General features: G+C 44.9%; 1 protein-coding gene across 2 annotated transcripts in view; it reads right to left on the minus strand.

The window, feature by feature from the left end:
* Nucleotides 1-24,866, minus strand: part of ARID4B (AT-rich interaction domain 4B) — a 402,063-nt gene that overhangs the window by 125,147 nt on the left and 252,050 nt on the right. For both annotated transcript variants that reach the window (XM_069769485.1, XM_069769484.1), the window contains exons 9-15: nt 15,098-15,177; nt 14,939-15,012; nt 10,844-10,986; nt 8,649-8,721; nt 6,653-6,747; nt 2,298-2,395; nt 774-993 (exon numbers count right to left, since the gene is read on the minus strand). In XM_069769485.1, coding sequence (XP_069625586.1) covers nt 774-993; nt 2,298-2,395; nt 6,653-6,747; nt 8,649-8,721; nt 10,844-10,986; nt 14,939-15,012; nt 15,098-15,177 — 783 coding nt within the window. The remainder of the gene's footprint in view (nt 1-773; nt 994-2,297; nt 2,396-6,652; nt 6,748-8,648; nt 8,722-10,843; nt 10,987-14,938; nt 15,013-15,097; nt 15,178-24,866) is intronic.

Consider the following 24,866-nt stretch of genomic DNA (forward strand, 5'->3'; position numbering starts at 1 on the left):
CATTGGCACTAGACGTGGGCATGGCTTTGGCTGTATACAAGTGTATGGAGCGAGGCTGCGCCCACTAGCCGGGGGTATAAAACATACATACCTGCAGCGCACAATGTGTGCGCGGTCGGGATTAATAAGTCTGCAGACACACAAGGTGATTGCAGACTTATCAATTTTGACCAGACAACCCCTTTAACTTTTTTCAATACGTAAGGAGTTTGTGGATAGTATCCGCACTGCCAAAAGGATTTAAGACATAGCCCAGTGTAGTAAAATGATGGTTTATTTCAACGCGTTTCGAAGTACAAAGTTACTTCTTTTCAGGAAACCCATATGTATATAGATGTTGATACACGTGTTTTTCCTGAAGAAGTAACTTTGTACTTTGAAACGCATCAAAATAAACCATCATTTTACTACACTGGGATATGTCTTAAATCCTCCACAAACTCCTTCTTACCTATTGATGTCTAATGGCCACTAGCTGACCCGTGGATCTGTTGCAGCTGATATTGCTCTATATGCTGTTTCTACGGATTAAACAGGTGAGATTAATCTGAGCGTAAAGCTCGCTATAGTTCTCGGATAAGACCTTATTTTGCTATGATCTCTCCTACAGTTTTTCCTTGGACCTTTAACTTTTTTTGACAGATTGTCCAAAGAAGAATAAAATGAAAATGATTGCACCAAAATATTCCACTTGCACTGATGCCTAAAATACTATACTACATAAATTTTTAAGCAACTGGTGAAATCACATAGGTTATTATCACATGACTTACAATTTCCTTTTCCTCTGATGACACTTTATCAGTATTATCGCAAACATCTTTGTTTTCACCAAACTCTTCCTTCAGATTTCCTAGATTTTTGGCTTCCTGGTTCTGTGGAAGCTCGCTTTCCATCGCAAGGTCTTTATTTGCTTTTGCAACTTTTATTGGCAGGTCCATGTGGAATAAAATATTAGTGGAAGTACAGTACTCTTCAAAACCATAGAGATATCTGGAAAAAAAACAACAACAAATGAGCACATATCTAAAAAGAAATCTGGTTTCAAACTACTAGCCAGGAAGAAGAAATATTTCAAAGAGCATTACTTGATCTGGAGCGTTGTAAGTATTCTTACATTCATACCCTTAATCGTGTTGGTTGCACTTACAAGTAGTAGGACTTCCTACGCTGAGTTTTAAATCAAAGCCAGTTTTGATGTTCCTGACAGACTTTATGTGATAATAACTTTGGAGCACTTGTGCAAATTCCAGCAATTCTAAAGGTATGTTCACACAATGCGTTTTTGCAGCAATTAACTGTACCAGCTAAATGAATGAGATATCTGAAATCTCATACGCAGGTTCCTTATTTTTTCATTGCAGATTCAAGGCTTGCAGCATGCGAGTTCTTTCACTGTTTTTGCATCATTTTTCATCCATTAAAATGATTGAAAAAAATGCATAAAAACACATGCATTAATGAGTGTTTTTCCTGGTGAGAAACATATTTTTGGTGCAGAAATGTCTGCAAATACTTAAAGTGTCCACATACCCTGAGATAGTTTTTCCAAGACTCATTTGGGGTTAGTTACGTTAGCGGTACATTTAGATCAATATGTTTAATTAGGAAAATATTTGAAATTTGTAAAATAATTTGAAAAATTAACAATTTTAAAAATTCTAAATCTCCCCAGATTTGACCGGCTATTCTCAACCTTCGCTGAATCAGATGGGGAGAAGTTACAATGTCTACCCTGACAATAAGTTCTGTGCTGACTCCATTCCTTCTAATGAGTATTTGTCTACATATGTGTTATATGTCTAAAAATATATCAGGGAATGTATAAATCTGTATTTTACCTCTTCCCAACATTCACAGTACATGTACTGCGCATGTTGTGTGAGGTGTATGGAGTGGGCTCAGGTAGCAACTGTGTTACACAGACATCATCTGGTTAACCATTTAATGCTGCTGTTACTATCTGAGAGAAGCAATAAGTGGCCAATATCGAGCGGTATGCCGTTTCTAGTACACACTCTACTGATAGCTATGGTGAATTTAGATTCTTTGACAATGCCCTACAGGCTTATTTTCCCTATTATTACAATAACTATATGTGAATCTCTATTACAACAAACACTTGCAATGTAAATATTTGCTTTCCTTCTTTTAATAGTATTTGTGGCTTCATTATTTTCACATATAATCCAATTGTCTATACACATTTTACAGTATTATCACCAGAAATGAAAACTATACCCAATGCATAGTCAGTGGTGAGCATTTTGTACAATGTAACACTTCCTTACACTTACTTTTTGTAAGCACACTTCACATTATAGCCAGCGGCTGAATTCAGAACAGGAATCCCTAGGTCTTGATAAACTTGTTTCCAAACTGCTCCACTTTCAATCTTTAAATGCAAGGGACAAAACACAAGTAAGACTTCATGAAAGGAAGATTTTGGGTACTTACCGTAAAATGTTTTTCTCGGAGCCTTCATTGGGGGACACAGAAAACCATGGCTGTATGCTGCTACCACTTGGAAGCTGACATTAGGCAGAAAAAAAGGCTAACTCCTCCCCAGCAGGCTACACCGAAGAACTGGCAGAGAACTAACCAGCAGTAGGAAAGCAGATTACCCTAAATTGAACCAATGTGGCACTAACAACTGTAGATGCTGTGTCCCCCAATAAATGCTATAAGAAAGAGATTTTACGGTAAGAATCCAAAATCTTCCTTTCTCTATCACTTCATTGGGGGATACAGGAAACCAAGGGAAAGCCTAAAGCAGTCCCTAGGATGGGAAGAAACAGTTATGCAAAAAAAAATAAAATCGGTTCTTCTGCTGCAAGCAGGACCTTTCCGGTCTAGGGTTTGCTGAACTGTATAAGGCTGACAGAAGGTGAGGACCAAATATCAGGAAGTAGCCTAGGAAGTTCAAGGGCAAACAGCCCATGAAGCTCCCGCTGTCATGAGGAGAGAGCTGGAGAGCCTAAGCGGGATTGGACCTTTTCTTCACTGATAAGCTCCTATGATAAGAAAAAAGAACGGGACACAGGACAAAGAAGGTCTATGAAGCGGTGGGACCCCCTTCAGAAATCCACAATAAAGGACTCTGAAATTTTGATTCGTTCGGTCCTGGAAACGTGAGAATGAGAGTAAAGAAGTACAAAGTACCTAAAGAAGGAAAGGGAGTAACCACCTAAGAGAAGAGGGATGGAACTGGGTGTAGGATCCCTCATTGCTCGTGGGACAAAAGGCCAAGTTCCCTTGGAAGAGGATATAAGAACCACCTAGGACTAAGGAAAGAGGCCCTTTCTATGGCACAAGGGGCCAAGATCTTCTGTAAAGGAATATAAAGGGTGCCTGGCCCTTTAAAGAACAGTGAAAACAGACCGGAATCTAATCTCTACGAATGAAAAACGTGAACAAGGAAAAACTAGGAGGAAAAAAGAACCGCGTGGCATAACCTGACTTATGTGAAAGGAAGGTGGCTGCATTGTATTAAGGGGAAAAAAATGAAGGAACTCACCGTCCTTTAAAATTTTTCTTCTCTATTGGAAAATGAAAACATAGGGTTTGTGGTGGATGCTGCATACTTCCCTTCAGTGCTGCCGCATGCAGTTTCTCATGATCCAGAGGATTGATGAAGGTCTTGTTGACCAAAATGTCTTTTTCTTTTCTGGATATTCCACATTTAATAAAATATTCCTGTTGAATATATTTAATGAGTGCCAAGTATCTCTTTCATATCATTAATGGGTCAGGATCCTACTTGTTCACCTTCAGATTCAGAAGTGCCGTGCTTTTCTTCACGTCAGGCAGGGTTGGTAGGTCTGACCTTGGAGCTATCTCTGGGAAAGAGAAGCGAGACAAGGAAGTAATCCTGATGTAAGAAGCACAGGGATCCAGACGTGGAGCTGGAGTGCACCCGTTTCCTGGATCTCTACGTGATCTGCATAGAAGCATGCATCTGATACATCTTGGGAAATGATCAGAGTAGCAGAGGCGGAGATGGGACAACTACCAAGGGCTGGGGGTACCTTGGTTAGGATAGTTACAGATGAAAAAGCGGCTACTACTTGGAATACTGCTTTCAACCTTGGTGGCAGGGAGCTCCCGAGAGACTTGCGTGTTTGTGGTTGCTGCGGTCGATGAGGAGCCTCCTGCTGACCTGTGGGCAGTCTAGTAGTAGATTAATTTCATAATAACAGAAATGGTCTTGGAATGAGATGTCCCACAAACTGTATGGTTTCGGACCGAGATGTCCCACAAACTCTATGGTTTTGAAAAGAGATGCCCCACAAACGCTATGATTTTGGAATGAGATGTCCAACAAACTCAATGGTTTTAGAAAGAGATGGGCCCCACAAATTCTATGATTTTGGAATGAGATGTCCAACAAACTCTATGCTTTTGGAATGAGATGTTCCACAAACTGTATGGTTTTGGAATGGGATGTCCCACAAAACCTGTGGTTTTGAACACTATAGGGGTGTGGCCGGGAGTCCACTTCTGGACCTATAGCGACCTCAGGCCATGTTCATACCATATCCTGAACTTGCAGGGAAAGGAATAGTAAAGTGGAGGGGCCTAAGGTTATCCTAACCTTGCAGGGAAGGGAATAGTAAGGGCGGCCTAAGGTTAGACCTTCGGATTGCTGGTACAAGGGTGGGAGGTTGGAATGGGACCAATGGGGGGCTAAGCCTGAAGACTGGACAGGCAGGTAAGGGCCTACCTTCTCCTATGTGACGACCCCTGTGCGCAGATCTGGATGCTGAAGGAAGATTGCGTGTGAGTCACCGGCTGGAGCTGTGCCAGGAGCTGACTGGACTGTGCCATAGTTGCTGGAAGCTGCAACTAGGGTTGTGAAGGAGGTGACGTGAGTAATGGCTCCGGCTGGAGAGGGAGGAGGCAAAAGAGCACTAAGCCCGTGCTGAAAAGACCGTATAAAACGCTAGGACTGGACAAAAAAGGGGCACGAAAAAGGCTCTGAGTGGCTAAGGTGAAGCAAGGAGGGTGTTTAGCAGGAGAATGGTAGTAAGCCGAGGCTGGGGAAAACCTGTGGTGCTATCCAGCTGGAGGTGCCGGTTCTGTGGAGCCCCGACACGAGAGGGACTGTAGAAGGCAGGGAACCTGCATCGAGATGAGGAACCGACTCCTTTACATGCCTGAAGAAGGCCTAGGTGAGACAGAGAGGGGGTAGCTGGAATGGATACGTCTTCCTTCCCGCAGCATCACGATACCAGACGGTGCAAAAGAACGGTTTCGACCCTGGATGGGGGGGGGAGTAACTGGGGAGTGACAACCATCTTCCTCCTGGCCCGCTTCGAGAGTGCTGAGGAAGAAAGGCAGGATCGTTCGCCACAAGACACGCTGGAAGTGATGGGAAGCTAGGGTTCTCCTGCCTGCCAGACTAGAGAGGGTACGTTGTGGACGGCAGCACACTGTTCTCTCTGTCTCTTAGGTGGGAAATCAAGCTGAGAAGATACACCCTGATACCCGAAACTACAAGCTGTATCTGAAAAAAAGGGGAATACATTACTAAAACAAAACAAGATGGTAGAGACAGGTCAGACTCGTGTCTGCATACTTGGACACTAAGCGAAAACTGGTTAGTTCTCTGCCAGTTGGTGGGTGTAGCCTGCTGGGGAGGAGTTAGCCCTTTTTTCTGCCTAGTGTCAGCCTCATAGTGGCAGCAGTATACAGACATGGTTTCCTATGTCTCCCAATGAAGCGACAGAGAAAGTTTAATATGATTTTAACAAATTAACTTTAAGGCTGTGTGCCCATGTTGCATTTTTTATGCGCTGCTGACGCATTTTTTGCAGCAGTGGAAACGTATAAAAACGCTTAAAAACTGCATTCCCATGCAATCCTATGGGATTCCGCAGTTGCTGTGTTTTTCCGCTGCAGAATCGCATAGCGCTAAAATCCGCAGCATGTTCATTATTTCTGCAGAATCGCGGCGATTCCACAGCCATAGGATTGCATTGAAACACTCAATTTACGTATGTGGCTATGCCCACCATGTGTAAAGTGAGCACTTCATGTGCTGCTGGTACCCGGGTCTGGAGGAGAGCAGACTCTCCTCCAGGCACGTGGGAACCATATTTCTGTAAAAAAAAAAAAAGAATTAAAATAAAAAATATGGATATACTTACCTTCCGATGGGCCGCGAGGTGTTACCGCCCCTCAGCGGCTTCTGTTCCCAGGGATGCGAATCACCTTGGATGACGTCGCGGTCACGTCCTTTGGGCAAAGCATCCCTGGGAATGGAACGTATCGGGAGCGCAGCTGAGATCGGGGGCCGTCGGAAGGTGAGAATAACCATATTTTTTATTTTTTTTAACATTCTTTTACTATTGATGCTGCATCAATGCTTGACAAGTGTGACCAACCTGTCAATCACTTTTCCAAGCAATGCTTGCAAGCATTCTGCAAGCTAAAAACGCTTTTGTTTTTGCGGGAAAACGCATGCGAATTCCGCATGTGTTTTACCTGCGGCAGCGAGTAGCAGAAATGCTTCAGACATTTCCACAGCATTTCTGCAATGTGGGCACCTAGCCTTAAAACACAGTTATGTTATGAAAGAAAAATACAAATTTTTCACAAAATATTCACATAAATAATATACAGTACAAAACTCAGACTGATAACTACTTACATTACTAAATCCTCCAAGTTTATGAACAAGACGGAATAATTTGAAAAGATTCAAGGTCCGGTACCCTAGCACAGGTCTCTTGTTAATGGGGGTTCCTGGAAAAAAATGAAGGAAAATGTACATTCCTGTCAGAAAGCTGTTTAACCCTGCTTGGCATCACTGATTAGAGGAGTGCTGCTGCCGGCAGGACTCTCTGATTGAGCAATACACATACCCATATCAGGGAGCTCTTTTTAGTTTAAACCTACTGCTCAGCCCAGCACACTAAGCACATGGCCTACGCCTTCTGTTAAAAAGAGCAATAAAAGAAAAAATACACACTTAACTTTAGTTTTTGAAAATTATAAAAACTTTAATATTATCTGCAAAATGGAAATAAAATCAGTTAATTTGGTTTGCTAAAGCAAGGAAACTAACCCCATCTAAAAAGTGTTTGAAGATGTATTCCCATCTCTGTGGCAGCCAGACATGGCTGGGAGTAAAGACTCAGCCAAGAAGGGTATGCTACAATGTTTCTGTAACTCCCACCAAAGCGAGTTGAGTTACAGAAATAGCATCATTTGCTATGAATTTATTGTGGTATCTACCTGGCTTGTGATAATGTCAGCTTCCCGTCCTGACCTCCGCCTGGTTACCACATACAATTCGGCTCCACTGACATATCTATGTGGAACATGCTAGTGTTCTCTATTTTCTTGGATGGGACAATGACCTATAGTTTAATTGATACACACATCATTTATAAAAGCAGATCCGTGCCTCTGGTTCATGAGACTCAGAGCACCTACTTTTCTATCTGTTTTATGGATCAAACTTAACAAATAAAATCTAAGATGACGAAATACGAGAGACATACTTTGTACCTAAGTGTTCCATCCATTCTTAAGTAGGGGACAGATAAGGTTGAGGTGGTTGTGCATATACAACGCTAAGCATAAATTAGTACACGGCAAGAGATTTGTCAAAAAAACCTTGTAGTTTCCGTTTTCCTCTATGCGATTGCATACTGGTGAATCTTCACATCTCGCACACTGCGAGAATTCTGACGACAGCGATGGGAATGGCGGTCACATGATTAAAAGTATGCGCTATGCATACTCCCGGCCACATTCCGACAATATGGGTGCGGCTTCGCTCTATGTAAGCGTATTGATAGAAATAGTCTAGTTAGATTGTGGTTAGGTGCATGCATATCGCATACTTGTAGTCAGGTGACCACCGTTCCTGCTGCTTACACCGGAGGACTCTCACAGTGCAGTGTGCACAATGTGAGGATTCATAAGTCTGCAGTCACATACAGTGACTGCAGACTTATAGTTGTAGACCGGACAACCCCTTTACATTTCTGGCACAAAGCAAGCAAACATACAGTTGGTGTAAACTTGGACAAGACAGCTTGAAGACAAGCCAGATATATCATCATTGTGATAAATTTGTCACATTTTAATCCTCTTTACTCTAAGTTTGTACTAAGAATGAAACAATATTGATAAGTACACCCCAATGTTCTAATATTTACCCTTCCCCTTCCCCCACAAGGTTGTCCACTACTTTTTCCCTAAGGATAGGTCATCAATGTCTGATTGGTCAGGGGCCGGCACCTGGCACCCCCGAAGATCAGTTGTTAACTGTAGAGGTGGCTGCCGTCTGGAACTGCTCGATTGCGGAGCTGCTCCATCTTATGGTAGTGGCCGTAGCAGGGTACTACACATCCGCCTCCTATTGATGAAATTAAAAAGTAGTGGACAACCTCTTTAATGAACATGTCTTTTTTCAACCATACTAAATACTTTAAGTATTTGTATCTGGGAAGGCAAAGAATATTCTACAAATGTATTACTTCAGTTCTAATAAGATAAAGACATTACCTAATGATGGGATTGATGGTCCTTGGGTTTTACAATTACATTGTTTTTATACTGTTTCATGTACTTCATATCATATAATCCAAGCATGGCCTCCTGCTCAAACACCAAAGACTACATAACATTCTCACCTCTGTCTTCCATAAATTTATAAAGTTGCTGTAAAAAGTTCTCATTTTCATCAGGAAATGGCTCCACTTCATCCTATCATAAATATACATATATTTACAAATATTTCCTGCTATATAGCAGCAACATATTCCACAGCAATGTATACAATTTATCATTACAACATTTGTTGTATTCACATGATCAGTGCTGACCAGTTTAAAGGGAATCTGTCATTAGGATTTTGCTAAGTAAACTATATACACTGTCAAGTTGGTGCTGTTATACTGATTAAAATGATGCCTAGGGTGAAGAAATCCGTCTTGTGATTCTTGTGTAATCAGTGTTAGAAGTTTTCAGCTTCTGATACGCCGGTGCCCTGCTTGTGCTCTGGACGGGACTGTAGGCAGAGTCTTATCTTCCTGCTCTAAAGGTACCGTTTGTGACGCTGTAAGAATCTGGCTGCACTCGGATGTCACCCGAGTGCAGTCCGATTAGAGCATGTATATTCAAACGGAGAGTGGACCCACTGGACCGTGATGACGAACCCCTCTCGGACGAGCTGACCAGGTGGACCGCCCCCTATACAGGGAGAGTTAGGGGCAGGCACGTGAGGGACTATCGCCACGGAAGCTGGAGGGTCGACTGAGAACAGATGGGAACACAGCAGGCATAAAGGGAAAGAGGGAACAGAAAGGAAATACTGAGACAAGGGAGAAGATGGGAACGCTACGGAGGCACGGAGGCTGGCAGGACAATATGGAGACACCGAGGCTGACGGGAGCAAGGAAAAGATATAGGAGCCGGGCAGGTACTGCAGAGGAAAAGGAACTGAAGGAACAAGGCAGGAACACAGGAAACAGGCAGGCACTGCAGAGGGCGGAGGAGACCCAAAGTCAGAGAGCTAGGAACGCACAGAGACCACAGGTGGCCAGAAGCACTTGTAAACACAAATGAACATCAGGCACAGAGAAGCTGCAGGAAGCAGTTTACATAGCAGCATGGGAGCTACTTCCGGGTTACAGTCCTCCAGGATGACAGAGAGGACAGGAAAGAGCGCCAACAGAGGAATCAGATGTGCGCACGCGCAGAGCTGAATGCGGCGCGCGCGCGCACCCGGCGAGCTGCAGTGGGAAGAGCCGGCGGCAGCAACGGCATGACACCGTTACACTAAGCGACGCTGCAGCGATATAGACACGAGTCGATCGCTGCAGCGTCGCTGTTTAGGTCGCTTAGAGACGTCAAACACGGGAACTCCAGAACGATGCAGGAGCGATCAGGTGACGTAACAGCGACTCACTTATCGTTCTCGCTCCATGTAAAAACATTGCAGGCATCGTTGCTTTTGCTGTCAAACATGACGAATCACGCCGACCTGACGACCAAATAAAGTTCTGGACTTCTAGCTACGACCAGCGATGTCACAGCAGGATCCTGATCGCTGCTGCGTGTCAAACACAACGAGATTGCTATCCAGGACGCTGCAACGTCACGGATCGTTGTCGTTCTCGTTGTTAAGTTGCTCAGTGTGAAGGTACCTTAAGCCAGATACCAAGATAAGACCTGACCACAGACCGCCCCCATGCACAATCATGTTCCTTATCGTATAGACAGACCTTTTCTTTTTACAGTCATATGAAGGCTTTTTTTTTTTTTTTTGCTGGATGAGCTGTGAGATGAAATTGTAAAAAAATCGTAAAAAACCCTGCAATTTTGCCATTATTTACTTGTTAAGAGACTGACAGCAGCTATCAGTTAACAAAAGCGACTGAAGCTTGCACCAGTCGCTTTCGTTACATGCAGATGCATTACAACTGGCATCTCACCTGTATGGAGAGTGTGCAAATTCTCAGCCAGCTCCATGCTCACTCTCTCACTGTGGCGTACATGTATGGCATTCTGTAGAAAGGTCTGCCATTTTGTTTGATCTACATAATAAGCTAAGTAACTATGCCAATACATATCTATTCACCAGTTAAAGCCTGAATTGTTGTCTAATGCCCAATTCACACATAGCTTGCTCCGAGACTTTGCATTTTAGGAAGTGGAGTCTCTATACAGTAGAAAGAAACAGGCAAATACAAGATTGTTTATCTTACTGAAAAATCACATTAAATGTACATAGCAATGAGTGAATTGGTTACTCTTGCCAAATACCAACGCCAACATCTGGGAGAAAGACCTATACAAAACGAAAATGAAATGTACAAACACTTGCCTCCTGTTCACTGATGTTGTCATCTTCATCATCTTTGGTCTCATCCTCTTCAGTTTCGCTACCTGAGCTTTCCTCTTTAACCTCAGCCTTCCAGTTAGGGGGTATAGTTTTATTTCTTATGAATTCCATGGCATAGTCTAAAGCTTAACGATATAAACACCACTTTACACTGTGTGCAGACTTATTAGGCAAGTTGTATTTCAGAGGATTATTTTTATTATTGATCAACAACTATGTTCTCAATCAACCCAAAAGACTCATAAATATCAAAGCTTAATATTTTTGGAAGTTGGAGTGTTTTTTTTTTAGATTTGGCTATCTTAGGAGGACATCTGTTTGTGCAGGTAACTATTACTGTGCAGAATTATTAGGCAACTTAATAGAAACCAAATATATTCCCATCTCACTTGTTTATTTTCACCAGGTAAACCAATATCACTGCACAAAATTTTGAAATAAACATTTCTGACATGCAAAAACAAAACCAAAATAAATTAGTGACCAATATAGCCACCTTTCTTTATAATGACACTCAGCAGCCTTGCATTCATAGATTCTGTCAGTTGCTTGATCTGTTTATGATCAACATTGTATGCAGCAGTCACCACAGCCTCCCAGACACTGTTCCGAGAGGTGGACTGTTTTCCCTCCCTGTAGATCTCACATTTTATGAGGGACCACAGGATCTCTATAGGGTTCAGATCAGGTGAACAAGAAGGCCATGTTATTATTTTTTCTTCTTTGAGACCTTTACTGACCAGCCACGCTGTGGAGTAGTTGGAGGCATGTGATGGAGCATTGTCCTTCATGAAAATCATGTTTTTCTTGAACGATACCGACTTCTTCCTGTACCACTGCTTGAAGAAGTTGTCTTCCAGAAACTGGCGGTAGGTCTGGGAGTTGAGCTTCACTCCTTCCTCAACACGAAAAGATCCCACAAGTTCATCTTTGATGATACCAGCCCATACCAGTATCCCACCTCCACTTTGCTGGCGTCTGAGTCGGAGTGGAGCTCTCTGCCCTTTACTGATCCAGCCTCTGGCCCATCAAGAGTCACTCTCATTTCATTAGTCCATAAAACCTTTGAAAAGTCAGTCTTAAGATATTTCTTGGCCCAGTCTTGACATTTTATCTTATGTTTCTTGTTCAAAGGTGTTGGTTTTTCAGCCTTCCTTACCTTGGCCATGTCCCTGAGTATCGCACACCTTGTGCTTTTTGATACTCCAGTAACGTTGCAGCTCTGAAATATGGCACAACTGGTGGCAAATGGCATATTTGCAGCTTCACGCTTGATTTTCCTCAATTCATGGGTAGTTATTTTGTGCCTTTTCTGCCCAACACGCTTCTTGTGACCCTGTTGGCTATTTGCCATGAAACGCTTGATTTTTCGGTGATCACGCTTCAAAAGTTTGGCAATTTCAACACTGCTGCATCCCTCTGCAAGACATCTCACAATTATCGACTTTTCAGAGCCCGTCAAATCTCTCTTTTGACCCATTTTGCCAAAGGTGTTATATAGGTGTTGAGGTCATTAGACAACACCCCTCCTCATTGCAGAGATGCAAATCACCTGATTTACTTAAAGGGAACCTGTCACCCCCAAAATCGATGGTGAGGTAAGCTCACCGTCATCAGGGGCTTATCTACAGCATTCTGTAATGCTGTAGATAAGCCGCCGATGTTACCTGAAAGAGGAGAAAAAGAGGTTAGATTATACTCACCCAGGGGCGGTCCCGCTGCGGTCCGGTCAAATCGGTGTCTCAGGTCCGCTCTGGCGCCTCCCATCTTCATTCCATGACGTCCTTTTCTGGTCTTCACGCCACGGCTCCGGCGTACTTTCTCTGCCCTGTTGAGGGCAGAGCAAAGTACTGCAGTGCGCAGGCGCCAGAAAGGTCAGAGAGGCCCGGCGTCTGCGCACTGCAGTACTTTACTCTGCCCTCAACAGGGCAAAGTACGCCTGCGCCGGAGCTGCGGCGTGAAGACCAGAAGAGGACGTCATGGAATGAAGATAGGAGGCGCCGGAGCGGACCAGAGACACCCATTTGACCGGTCCACAGCTGGACCGCCCCTGGGTGAGTATAATCTAACCTCTTTTTCTCCTGTTTCAGGTTACATCGGGGGCTTATCTACAGCATTATAGAATGCTGTAGATAAGCCCCTGATGACGGTGAGCTTACCTCACCATCGATTTTGGGGGTGACAGGTTCCCTTTAATTTGTAGTTGGCTCTCAAGCCTGAACAGCTTGGAGTAGGACAACATGTATAAAAGTATCATGTGATCCAAAAACTTGCCTAATAATTCTGCACACAGAGTATAACTCTGAATAGGTAGTAAAAACTTTCACTGGACGACAAAAAAAAACATTCTTTTGATCGCCCGTTATTGCATTTTAATGCAATGACGAGGCGACCAAAAATACGTAATTTTGACGTTTTGATTTTTTTCTCGCTACGCCGTTTAGCGATCATCTTAATCCTTTTATTATTGATAGATCTGGCGATTCTGAACGTAGCGATACCAAACGTGTAGGTTTGATTTTTTTTATTGTTTTATTTTGATTGGGGCAAAAGGGGGGTGATTTTGAAGTTTTATATTTTTAAATACTTTTTTAAATTTTGGCATCCTTCAATAGCCTCCATGGGAGGCTAGAAGCATGCACTACTCGATCGCCTCTGCTACATAGAGGTGATGCACAGATCACCTCTATGCAGCAGAATTGCAGGATGGCTATGAGCGCCGACCACAGGGTGGCGCTCATAGCAATCTGCCATCAACAACCATAGAGGTCTCAAGGAGACCTCTGGTTGTGATGGCAATGCACTGATGACCCCCGATCACGTGACGGGGGTCACCGGTGCGAGCACCTCCGGCAGCGTGGCTGGGAGCGCTTGTTAAATGCCACTGTCAGAGTTTTACAGCGGAATTTAACTAGTTAATGGGCGCGGGCGGATCGCGATTCCACTCATGCCCATTGCATGCACATGACAGCTGTTGAAAACAGCTAACATGTCGTGGCTTTGAGGTGGGCTCACCGCCAGAGCACACCTCAAAGCAGGGGATACTGCCAGCTGACGTACTATTCCGTCAGCTGGCAGAAAGGGGTTAATGGAAGTCTATGGATACACTTAGTAAATGCACTGGGAGCTTTCCCAGCATATACTTCAACTGGACACTGCAAACACAGTGTAAACTCAGTCTCAGGCCGGGGTCACACGTGCGAGTGGAATGCGAGAAACTCACATCAATACCAGGCACTGCCACCGGCACTCGGGACCGGAGCATTCAGCTGCATAGAAATACATGCAGACTCACACTCCAGTCCCGAGTGCCGGCGGCAGTGCCGGGTATTGATGCCAGAGACTCCTGCAAGTTTTTTGCATCACACTCGCAAGTGTGACCCCGGCCTTAGGCTGGAATCATACCAGTGTATGGCATCGGATGTGATATGCTAATGTCACTCGGCTCCTGCTCTGAGCGTGAGTCGAGTGACATGCTACTGTGCTCCAATTCTTTTGTACGACAGGATCAGAGAACGGCTGCCGAGGAGACGGAGTAAGGCTGCTTTCACACATCAGGTTTTTGCCTTTCAGGCACAATCCGGCGAATGTTGAAAAAAATGGATTCATCGCAGATCGTGAAAAACTAATGCGACGGATCCGTTTTTTCGACGGATCCGACATGCTGATCCAGCTAATTGGATCCTAAAAAAATCTGAGCATGTGCAGTAAAAAAAAAAACAGAATCCGGTGCCCATAGGCTTCCATTCTAGCAAAAAGCCGGAAGCGCCGCCGCTGTCCAGTTTTTCACCGCAGACAAAAAACTTAACTTTGTACGTTTTTTCCAGACGCCGGACAAACAATTTTCGTCGGATCCGGCTAAAGACGGACGAAACGTGAGCCCAATAAAAGTCTATGAGAAAAACGGATCCGGTGGCATTATTCGCAGACTCCGTTTTTTTTCAAAATTCGCCGGATTCAGCCTGACGGCAAAAACCTGATGTGTGAAAGCAGCCTAAGTAGGATAGTGGCCCAAGACCACCTGTTCCTCCACACTACACAAATATACTGATGTAATCAAGTCCAAACTCCTCTTACCTGGCTGCAGTGTACTGTCATTTTTAACTGAGATATCGCCAATGTCATGGATATTAGACTTTACAACAGACAAGCTGTTAAAATGAAAAAGGTGTTAGAATCTGCACATGATCCATCAGCTATGAAGGATATGATAGCTTATGGTAAAAACATACTTACAATTTTCCATCTTTAAAAGACCGCACTAGAATAAAATCTTTTTTAACAGCTACATCATCACGGCAGTCTGGTGATACTACCTATTAGACAAAAAAAGACAAACAACATTATTTCAGTTTTGGAATAAATCAAGAAAAGTAACTTTGTTTTCAATATATTTTATCAACTCATAACTCAACACTAGAATCACTAATGCTTTTACTCCTCTAGAAACCCAAGAGCCCTCACCCTCTGTCCAACATGTCCTGTATTGGGAGTTACTAGGCACACATGTCAAACTCTGGCCCACAGGGTCAGTACAGTATTTTTCAGACGATAAGAGAAAATTTGTCCTCCAAAAATGTGGAGAAAAATGGGACATGCGCCTTATAGTCCGGATGTACCTACTGTGGATGGGGAGGTGGGGGAGCAGCAGCGGCGGAGCAACGGTTCACAGGAGGCAGGAGCCGTCAGCAAAAGAGAAATGAATATTCACTGCAATCTACGCCTATGGTTGTGGAAGGCCGTGAAAATCAATTTCTATTTAATAGTGGACACTGTTACCACAGCAGCCGGCTTCATGCAGCTACCGTGCATTCGCCTGTGTCCGCTACTTAAGGGAATGAATATTCACTGTGGTGTGGAATGCAGTGAATATTCATTCCCTTTAGTAGCGGGCACACATGAACGCTGCTGCAGCTAACATTGTGCCCGCTATTAAAGGGACTCTGTCACCTGAATTTGGAGGGAACAATCTTCAGCCATATGGGTGGGGTTTTCGGGTGTTTGATTCACCCTTTCCTTACCCGCTGGCTGTAATCTTGCCTTGCACAGGCGTGTACTATGGAGGACAGAGAATGAACTTCAATCCAATATTGCAGCCAGCATGCAGCCAGCGGGTAAGGAAAGGGTGAATCAAACACCCGAAAACCCCGCCTCTATGGCTGAAGCTTGTTCCCTCCAAATTCAGGTGACAGAGTTCCTTTAAAGAGCAATGAATATTCACTGCTCTCCACGCACATAGTCCAGACGTGGGGAGCAGTGACTATTCAGGCAGCTGTCCCCTACTTGTAAGCAGCACATGACATCCCTGCCATGCTCTGCTTACAAGTATAAATCAGCCACTGACATCGGAACAAGACGCTGCGAGGAAGCGCAGGAAGGTAACCATAATGGTTTGTTTTTTTTTAATGTTTGTCTGATGGGGGCTGTGCATACCTGGATAAGGGTGAGGAGGTCATGCATACCAGGACAGGGATGAGGGGGCCATGCATAACAGGGTAGAGAAGAGAGAATCATGCATACCAGGGTAGGGATGAGGGGGGCATGCATACCAGAGTAGGGGAGAGGGGGCCATGCATACCAGGGTAGGGATGAGGGGAGCAAGCATACCAGGATAGGGAAGAGGGGGCCATGCACACCATGTAGGGATGAGGGGGTCATGCATACCAGGTTAGCGATGAAAGGGTCATGCATGCCAGGGTAGGTATGAGGGGACCATGCATACCAGGATAGGGATTAGGGGGAATTTCATTCCAGGATATTAATGAGGGGGCCATACCTACCAGGATAGGGATGAGGGGGCCTTCTATACCAGGATTGCGATGAGGAAGGTCATGCATACCACCATCTATACCTGGATAGGGATGAGGGGGTCATGCCTACCAGGATAGGGATGAGGGGCCATCTATGCCAGGATAGGGATGAGGGGACCAAATATAACAGGTGTACTGCAGCAGTAGCACCCTATGCAGTGATGAGGAAGTGACCCAGGAAAATTCAAAGCTAAATGTCTCTTTAATGTTCAACTCACAAAAACACAGCACACGATATCCTCTGGATCATAGTTAGGAACGATATCCTCTGGATTGCAGCCAATAAACATGCCAGTCCACCTTCATGACCGGTTGCCATAGGCGACTGCACCGCCGTGTACACTGTGGGTGCCAGGCTTTCCAGCTGTCTTGGCTGTTTGGCTCCACTGGCCTGTGTTGCCTCGCACAGGTGGAGCTCTGCAGAGCATTCTACTCTGTACTCCTCCAAACACCAGACTGAGATGTACTGACCCTGACACACCCAAACCCTTTACTGTAGGGATTTTAACTGTAATCTGTGGCCTTCAGTCACATGGAAAACCCGGCCAGGAATGAAACGGACTGCACGACTACCATCCTGCAGTCTGTTTCAAAATACAAAAGCCCAGAGCAGGTTTTCCATAAATCTGCATTGGACAAATAGTTTGCCGAAGATTAGCACTTACTTTTATTCTGCATTGCAATCACAGCACCGCCTGTGACTGCAATGCACTCCCATGGCCTCAATACGCCTCCGTGCGCATCCTGGAGGGAACACACAGTGACCCTCACATATAACACTAGTCACTGCCTCACACAGGACAGGGGATATTAGTACAGAATTGACCACATTTTTTGCTTCAATTTTCTTTCTAATTTCCTCCTCTAAAACCTTGGTGCATCTTACGGTTCAGTGCGTCTTAAAGTCCGAAAAATACGGTATATTTGGCAAGCGATGTCGGGTGGGTCCCTCAGGTACCATATTTTTTGGACTATAAGAGGCGCTTTTTTCCTCCCAAAATGTGGAGGAAAATGGGGGGTGCATCTTATAGTCCGGATGTATTGGCTCTGGCTGTGGTGGGGAGGTGGGGGAGCGGTTTCGGCAGAGCATCGGGTCACAGGAGGCAGTAGCCGCTCCAGCTAACTTCTGTGCACACGCTAAAGAGAAATGAATATGCACTGCATTCTACGCCCATGGGGGTGGAGGGCAATGCATATTCATTATTCTGGCATAAATGGCCCCATCCTGTTCCTGGTATGACTGGTCCCATCCTTTTTCTTTTATAATTGGCCCCATCCAAGACTAAAAAACTAGGAAAGATTAAAAAAAAACCAAACCATTACACTCACCAATACGGCGCTCCTTCGCAGCGTCCTACTCCAGTGTCAGCAGCTGATTAATGCTTGTAAGCAGCGCATGGCAAGGACGTCATGCGCTGCTCACAAGCAGAGCACAACTGCCAGAATACTTACTTTATCGCAGAGAGCAGTGAGTAACCATTCCTCTTCAGTAGCGCACAGTGTCAGTCAGCGGCTTCCTGCTGCAACCGACGGTCTTGTGTGCCGATACTTAAGAGAAATGAATATCAGTTCTCTTAAGTATCGGCACACGTGATCGCTGGCCCCAGCAGGAAGTCTCTGGCTGACACCGAACCGCTACTGAAGAGGAATGGAGGGAGCATAATGGTTTGGGTTTTTCTTAATCTTTCCTGATGGGGCCATGCATACCAGGAACGGAATGGGGCCAATTATAAAAGAAAAAGGATGGGACCAATCATACCTGGAACGGGATGGGGCCAATTATAAAAGAAAAGGGATGAGACAAATCATACCAGGAACAGGATGGATCCAATTATACAAGAAAAAGGATGGGGCCAATCATACTAGGAACAGGATAGGGCCAATCATACCAGGACTGGGATGGAGTCCATGCATATCAGGAGCGGGATGTTGCCAATCATACCAGGATAAGGATGGGGCCATGTGCACCACGATAGGGATGAGGGGCCATGGATACCAAGCTAAAGGTGAGGGGGCCATGCATACCAGGATAGGGATCAGTGGGCCTTGAATATCAGAATGGGGATATATACCAGGATAAGGGATATTACAGTACAGAATTGACCATTTTTTTTGCTTCAATTTTTTTTTCCCAGTGAATCCCCTGCCCGGCATCACACTTGCACTATATCATCACAGACTTCTCCAATGATAGAAAAGGGAGCGTCTACTGACGCTCTCTCTCCCATCATTCCCCTCTGTATCTGACATCGCAGACCAGTGGGCGTGATGACATCATTACAAAGCGCTTACTGTACTGAGAACTGCAGTGGATCTGAAGACACCATGAGCCCATTATATTGTATGGAGCACTATGTATGTGGAGCCCATTATGCTGTATAGAGCAGAGACCTATGTGGGGCCCAGTATACTGTATGGAGCACTATGTGGGGCCATTATACTGTATGGAGCAATATGTGGGACCCATTATACTGTATGGAGCAACATAAGGGGTCCATTACACTGTATGTATCAATATATGGGTCCGTTAAACTGTATGGAGAATTATGTGGGGTCCATTATACTGTATTATGGCCATTATACTGTATGGAGCAGAACTTTGTGGTGCCCTTTAAACTGTATGGAGCACTATGTGGGGCCCATTATACTGCATGGAGCACTATGTGGGGCCATTATACTGCATGGAGACTATGTGAAATCATTATACTGTATGGCACACTGTGGTGCCATTTTACTGCATGGAGCACTGTGGGACCATTATACTGTATGAAACAATATCTGGAGACAATTATACTAAATAGAGCACTATGTGGGACCATTATATTGTATGGAAAGCAATGAAGGGCCCCATTATACTGTTTGGAGCACTATGTGAGGTCATTATAGTGTATGGAGCACTGTGGGGCCATTATACTGTAAGGAGGACTAGGTTTGGCCCATTATACTGTATGGAGCACTATGTGGGGCCATTATACTGTATGAAAAGCAATGTGGGGCCCCATTACACTGTATGGAGCATTATGTGGGGCCAGTTATACTGTGTGGAACAATATGTGGGGCCCTTTATACAGTGTGGAACAATATGTGGGGCCCTTTATACTGTGTGAAGCAATATGTGGGGCTCACTATACAGCATACAAAACTATGTGGGGCACTTTATACTGTATGAAGCACTGTGTGAGGACATTATACTGTATAGAACACTATTTGGGGCCAATTAAACTGCATGGAGCAATATGTTGGGCCATTATAATGTATAGAGCACTATGTGGGGCGATTTATACTGTGTGGAGCAATATGTGTGGCCCATTATACTGCATGGAGAACCATATGGGGTCATTATACTGTATGAAAAGCAATGTAGGGCCCCATTATACTCTATGGAGCACTATGTGGGGCTCTTTATACTGTGTGGAGCAATACGTGGGGCCCTTTATACTGTGTGGAGCAATATGTGGGCCCATTATACTGCATGGAGAACGATGTGGGGCACATTATACTGTTTAGAGCACTATGTGAGGTCATTCTACTGTATGGAGCACTATATGGGGCCATTATACTGTATGAAAAGCAATGTAGGGCCCCATTATACTGTATGGAGCACTATGTGGGCTCTTTATACTGTTTGGAGCAATATGTGGGGCCCTTTATACTGTGTAGAGCAATATGTTTGGCCCTTTATACTGTGTGGAGCAATATGTGGGGCACTTCATACTGTGTGGAGCACTATGTGGTGCCATTATACTGTATGGAGCACTATGTGAGGCCATTATACCGTATAGAGCACAATATGGGGCCATTATACTGTATGGAGCACTATGTGGGGCCCATTATACTGTATGGAACACTATGGGACCATTTTACTGTATGGAAAGCAATGCAGGGCTCCGCTATACTATAGGGAGTGCTATGTTGTGTTGATTATACTGTATGGAGCACTATGTAGGGCCATTATACTATATGAAGCACTATGTGGGGCCATTATACTGAAAGGAGCACTGTGAGGCTATTATACTGTATGAAGTACTAGGTGTGGCCCATTATACTGTATACCGCACTACGTGGGGCCATTATACAATATACAAAGCAATGCATGGCCTCATTATACTGTATGGAGCACTCTGTGGGGCCCTTAATACTGTGTGGAGCAATATGTGGGGCCCTTTATACTGTGTGGAGCACTATGTGGGGCCCATAATACTCTATGGAGCACTAGGTGGGGCCATTATACTATATGGAGCAATATGTGGGGCCCATTATACTGTATGGAGCAATATATGGGCCTACTATACTGTATGGCGCATTATGTGGGGCCATAATACTGTATAGAGCTCTATTTCGGGTCATTATACTGAATGGATGAATATATGGGCCTAGTATACTGTATGGAGCATTATGTGGGGCCATTATACTGTATTAAGCACTATGTGGAGCCATTATACTGTATGGAAAGCAATGTAGGGCCCCATTATACTGTATGTGGGGCCATTTATACTGTATAGAGCTCTATTTCGGGTCATTATACTGAATGGATGAATATATGGGCCTAGTATACTGTATAGAGCATTATGTGAGCCATTATACTGTATGGAGCACTACGTGGGGCCCATTATACTGTATTGAGCACTATGTGGGGCCATTATACTGTATGGAAAGCAACGTAGGGCCCCATTAAACTGTCACGATCCATGTTTGGATCTGCGGCACATCTGGTTTCCCTCAGATTTAAACCTTTTTTCCTTTTCTGGTCATTGGAGGTTAATGCAGTTTTCTCCCCCCGGTGGCCGCTGGTGTTATTGCATTGCATTGCTGATAGGGTCAGCTGATGTTTGTGACCACTCCCACCATCCTTTATAAGGTCACCTGGTGCATCAGCTGACTGTTGGTTATACAGTTCCTTTCAGGAGATCAACCTCACAGTAGCAGCTCCCTGGTGTCAGCCAAGTCTGGTGTTTGGAGCTCAGTTGCTGTACTATCTTTGTTGTGAAGTTTGCAGCGGCGTGCACAAGCTAAGTTCTGAGTTTTGTTGTTTTATAGTTTGTGCATTCACCTTTTGGTATCGTGTTCCCCTCACTCTTATATTGTTTATTTACTTTGTGGTGCTGTTTACACTGTTCAGCCCCTGGGGTGCGGGTTGGGGGTTTAGTACAGGGTTTAACAGGAGACAGGGACAGGTCGGTGACTTGGGCCTCCCTACCTTCAAGGGTACCCCCAAGTTAAGGAAAGACAGGGCTTCCCCTAGTCTGAGGGGCAGTTCAGGGGCCCAGATTCCTAATCTCCTGTCTTCCTATTTTTGTCTCGTGACATTATAACCAACCATTCTTTTTTTTTTTTTTCTGGTGAGCCATGGCCCAGATGCAGGTCTTTGCCCAATTGCTACAGACTCTCACCGACGAGTGTAAGGTGCTGCGTGGTGAGGTGGTGCAGCAGCTGCAGCAATGGTTGGGGTTTTGGGCCTCGGCTCAGGTACAGGCTCAACCTGAACCCAAGATATCTCTCCCAGACAGGTTCTCTGGAGGAAGAGATACATTTTTGGTTATTAAGGAGGCCTGCAAGTTGTACTTCAGGCTCCGCCCTCGTTCATCAGGGAGTGAGGAACAACGGGTGGGTATTATCGTTTCCCTTCTTAAGGGTGATCCCCAATCCTGGGCCTTCTCCCTGCTGACCGGTTCACCATCCCTATGGTCGGTGGATGAGTTTTTTACGGCTCTGGTGTATGGTGATCCAGATGGCGTCTCCCTGGCGGAATCCAGACTCCGTAAGATCAAGCAGGGGGGTCGGCCGGCTGAAGAGTACTGTTCAGAGTTCAGGAGGTGGGCCACAGACACACAGTGGAATGACCCTGCCCTTAGGAGCCATTTTGTGTAGGGTCTTTCCCCTAGGTTGCAAGACACTCTGGTGCAGTACGCAGCCCCCAGGTCGTTGGAGGCCGCCATGTCCCTTGCCATCCGGGTGGATAGACGCTTGAGGGAGAGGCATACACCAAATGTGCCCCCTATAGCCCTTGCTAGGGAGGAGGACACACCTGGGCAAGTGGACGAACTCATGCTGGTGGGAGGAGTTGGTTCCCAAACTGGGTTGCCTGTGGTTCGCCGAGGAGTGGGGGCATGTTTCTATTGTGGGCAGACCGGTCATTTTATCAATGTCTGCCCAGCGCGTGCCAAAGTACCTGCACCATCTAAAGAGCCGCTTCCCCCTGGTCGTGTGGAGGGAGGCGACCAGGGTGTGTATATTTCCTCCATTTTTTTCGTCTCAGTGTACCTTACCTGCTGAGGTGGTTATTGATGGAGTAACTGAGAATATTCCGGTGCTTGTGGACAGTGGAGCAGGAGTCAATTTGGTGGATGCTCATTTTATCCAGACCCATGGCCTGATGAGTAGGACGCTAGCGAAACCCTTAAGCGTCCAGGCCATTGACTCTGCTCCGCTCAGCCAGGGGAGCATTACACAAGTCGTAGACAACATACAGTGGGGCAAAAAAGTATTTAGTCAGTCAGCAATAGTGCAAGTTCCACCACTTAAAAAGATGAGAGGCGTCTGTAATTTACATCATAGGTAGACCTCAACTATGGGAGACAAACTGAGAAAAAAAAATACAGAAAATCACATTGTCTGTTTTTTTAACAATTTATTTGCATATTATGGTGGAAAATAAGTATTTGGTCAGAAACAAAATTTCATCTCAATACTTTGTAATATATCCTTTGTTGGCAATGACAGAGGTCAAACGTTTTCTGTAAGTCTTCACAAGGTTGCCACACACTGTTGTTGGTATGTTGGCCCATTCCTCCATGCAGATCTCCTCTAGAGCAGTGATGTTTTTGGCTTTTCGCTTGGCAACACGGACTTTCAATTCCCTCCAAAGGTTTTCTATAGGGTTGAGATCTGGAGACTGGCTAGGCCACTCCAGGACCTTGAAATGCTTCTTACGAAGCCACTCCTTCGTTGCCCTGGCGGTGTACTTTGGATCATTGTCATGTTGAAAGACCCAGCCACGTTTCATCTTCAATGCCCTTGCTGATGGAAGGAGGTTTGCACTCAAAATCTCACGATACATGGCCCCATTCATTCTTTCATGTACCCGGATCAGTCGTCCTGGCCCCTTTGCAGAGAAACAGCCCCAAAGCATGATGTTTTCACCACCATGCTTTACAGTAGGTATGGTGTTTGATGGATGCAACTCAGTATTCTTTTTCCTCCAAACACGACAAGTTGTGTTTCTACCAAACAGTTCCAGTTTGGTTTCATCAGACCATAGGACATTCTCCCAAAACTTCTCTGGATCATCCAAATGCTCTCTAGCAAACTTCAGACGGGCCCCAGACATGTACTGGCTTAAGCAGTGGGACACGTCTGGCACTGCAGGATCTGAGTCCATGGTGGCGTAGTGTGTTACTTATGGTAGGCCTTGTTACATTGGTCCCAGCTCTCTGCAGTTCATTCACTAGGTCCCCCCGCGTGGTTCTGGGATTTTTGCTCACCGTTCTTGTGATCATTCTGACCCCACGGGGTGGGATTTTGCGTGGAGCCCCAGATCGAGGGAGATTATCAGTGGTCTTGTATGTCTTCCATTTTCTAATTATTGCTCCCACTGTTGATTTCTTCACTCCAAGCTGGTTGGCTATTGCAGATTCAGTCTTCCCAGCCTGGTGCAGGGCTACAATTTTGTTTCTGGTGTCCTTTGACAGCTCTTTGGTCTTCACCATAGTGGAGTTTGGAGTCAGACTGTTTGAGGGTGTGCACAGGTGTCTTTTTATACTGATAACAAGTTTAAACAGGTGCCATTACTACAGGTAATGAGTGGAGGAAAGAGGAGACTCTTAAAGAAGAAGTTACAGGTCTGTGAGAGCCAGAAATCTTGATTGTTTGTTTCTGACCAAATACTTATTTTCCACCATAATATGCAAATAAAATGATAAAAAACAGACAATGTGATTTTCTGGATTTTTTTTTCTCAGTTTGTCTCCCATAGTTGAGGTCTACCTATGATGTAAATTACAGACGCCTCTCATCTTTTTAAGTGGTGGAACTTGCACTATTGCTGACTGACTAAATACTTTTTTGCCCCACTGTACATCTGCGTATAGGGGCTTGTCATGAAGAGTCGTTATCATGCTACGTCTTGGAGGGCATACAAACTCCCATGGTTTTAGGACTCCCTTGGTTGAAAAGACATAACCCGGTCATAGATGGGC

Source organism: Ranitomeya imitator, chromosome 5, assembly GCF_032444005.1.
Source record: "Ranitomeya imitator isolate aRanImi1 chromosome 5, aRanImi1.pri, whole genome shotgun sequence".
Taxonomy (NCBI): domain Eukaryota; kingdom Metazoa; phylum Chordata; class Amphibia; order Anura; family Dendrobatidae; genus Ranitomeya; species Ranitomeya imitator.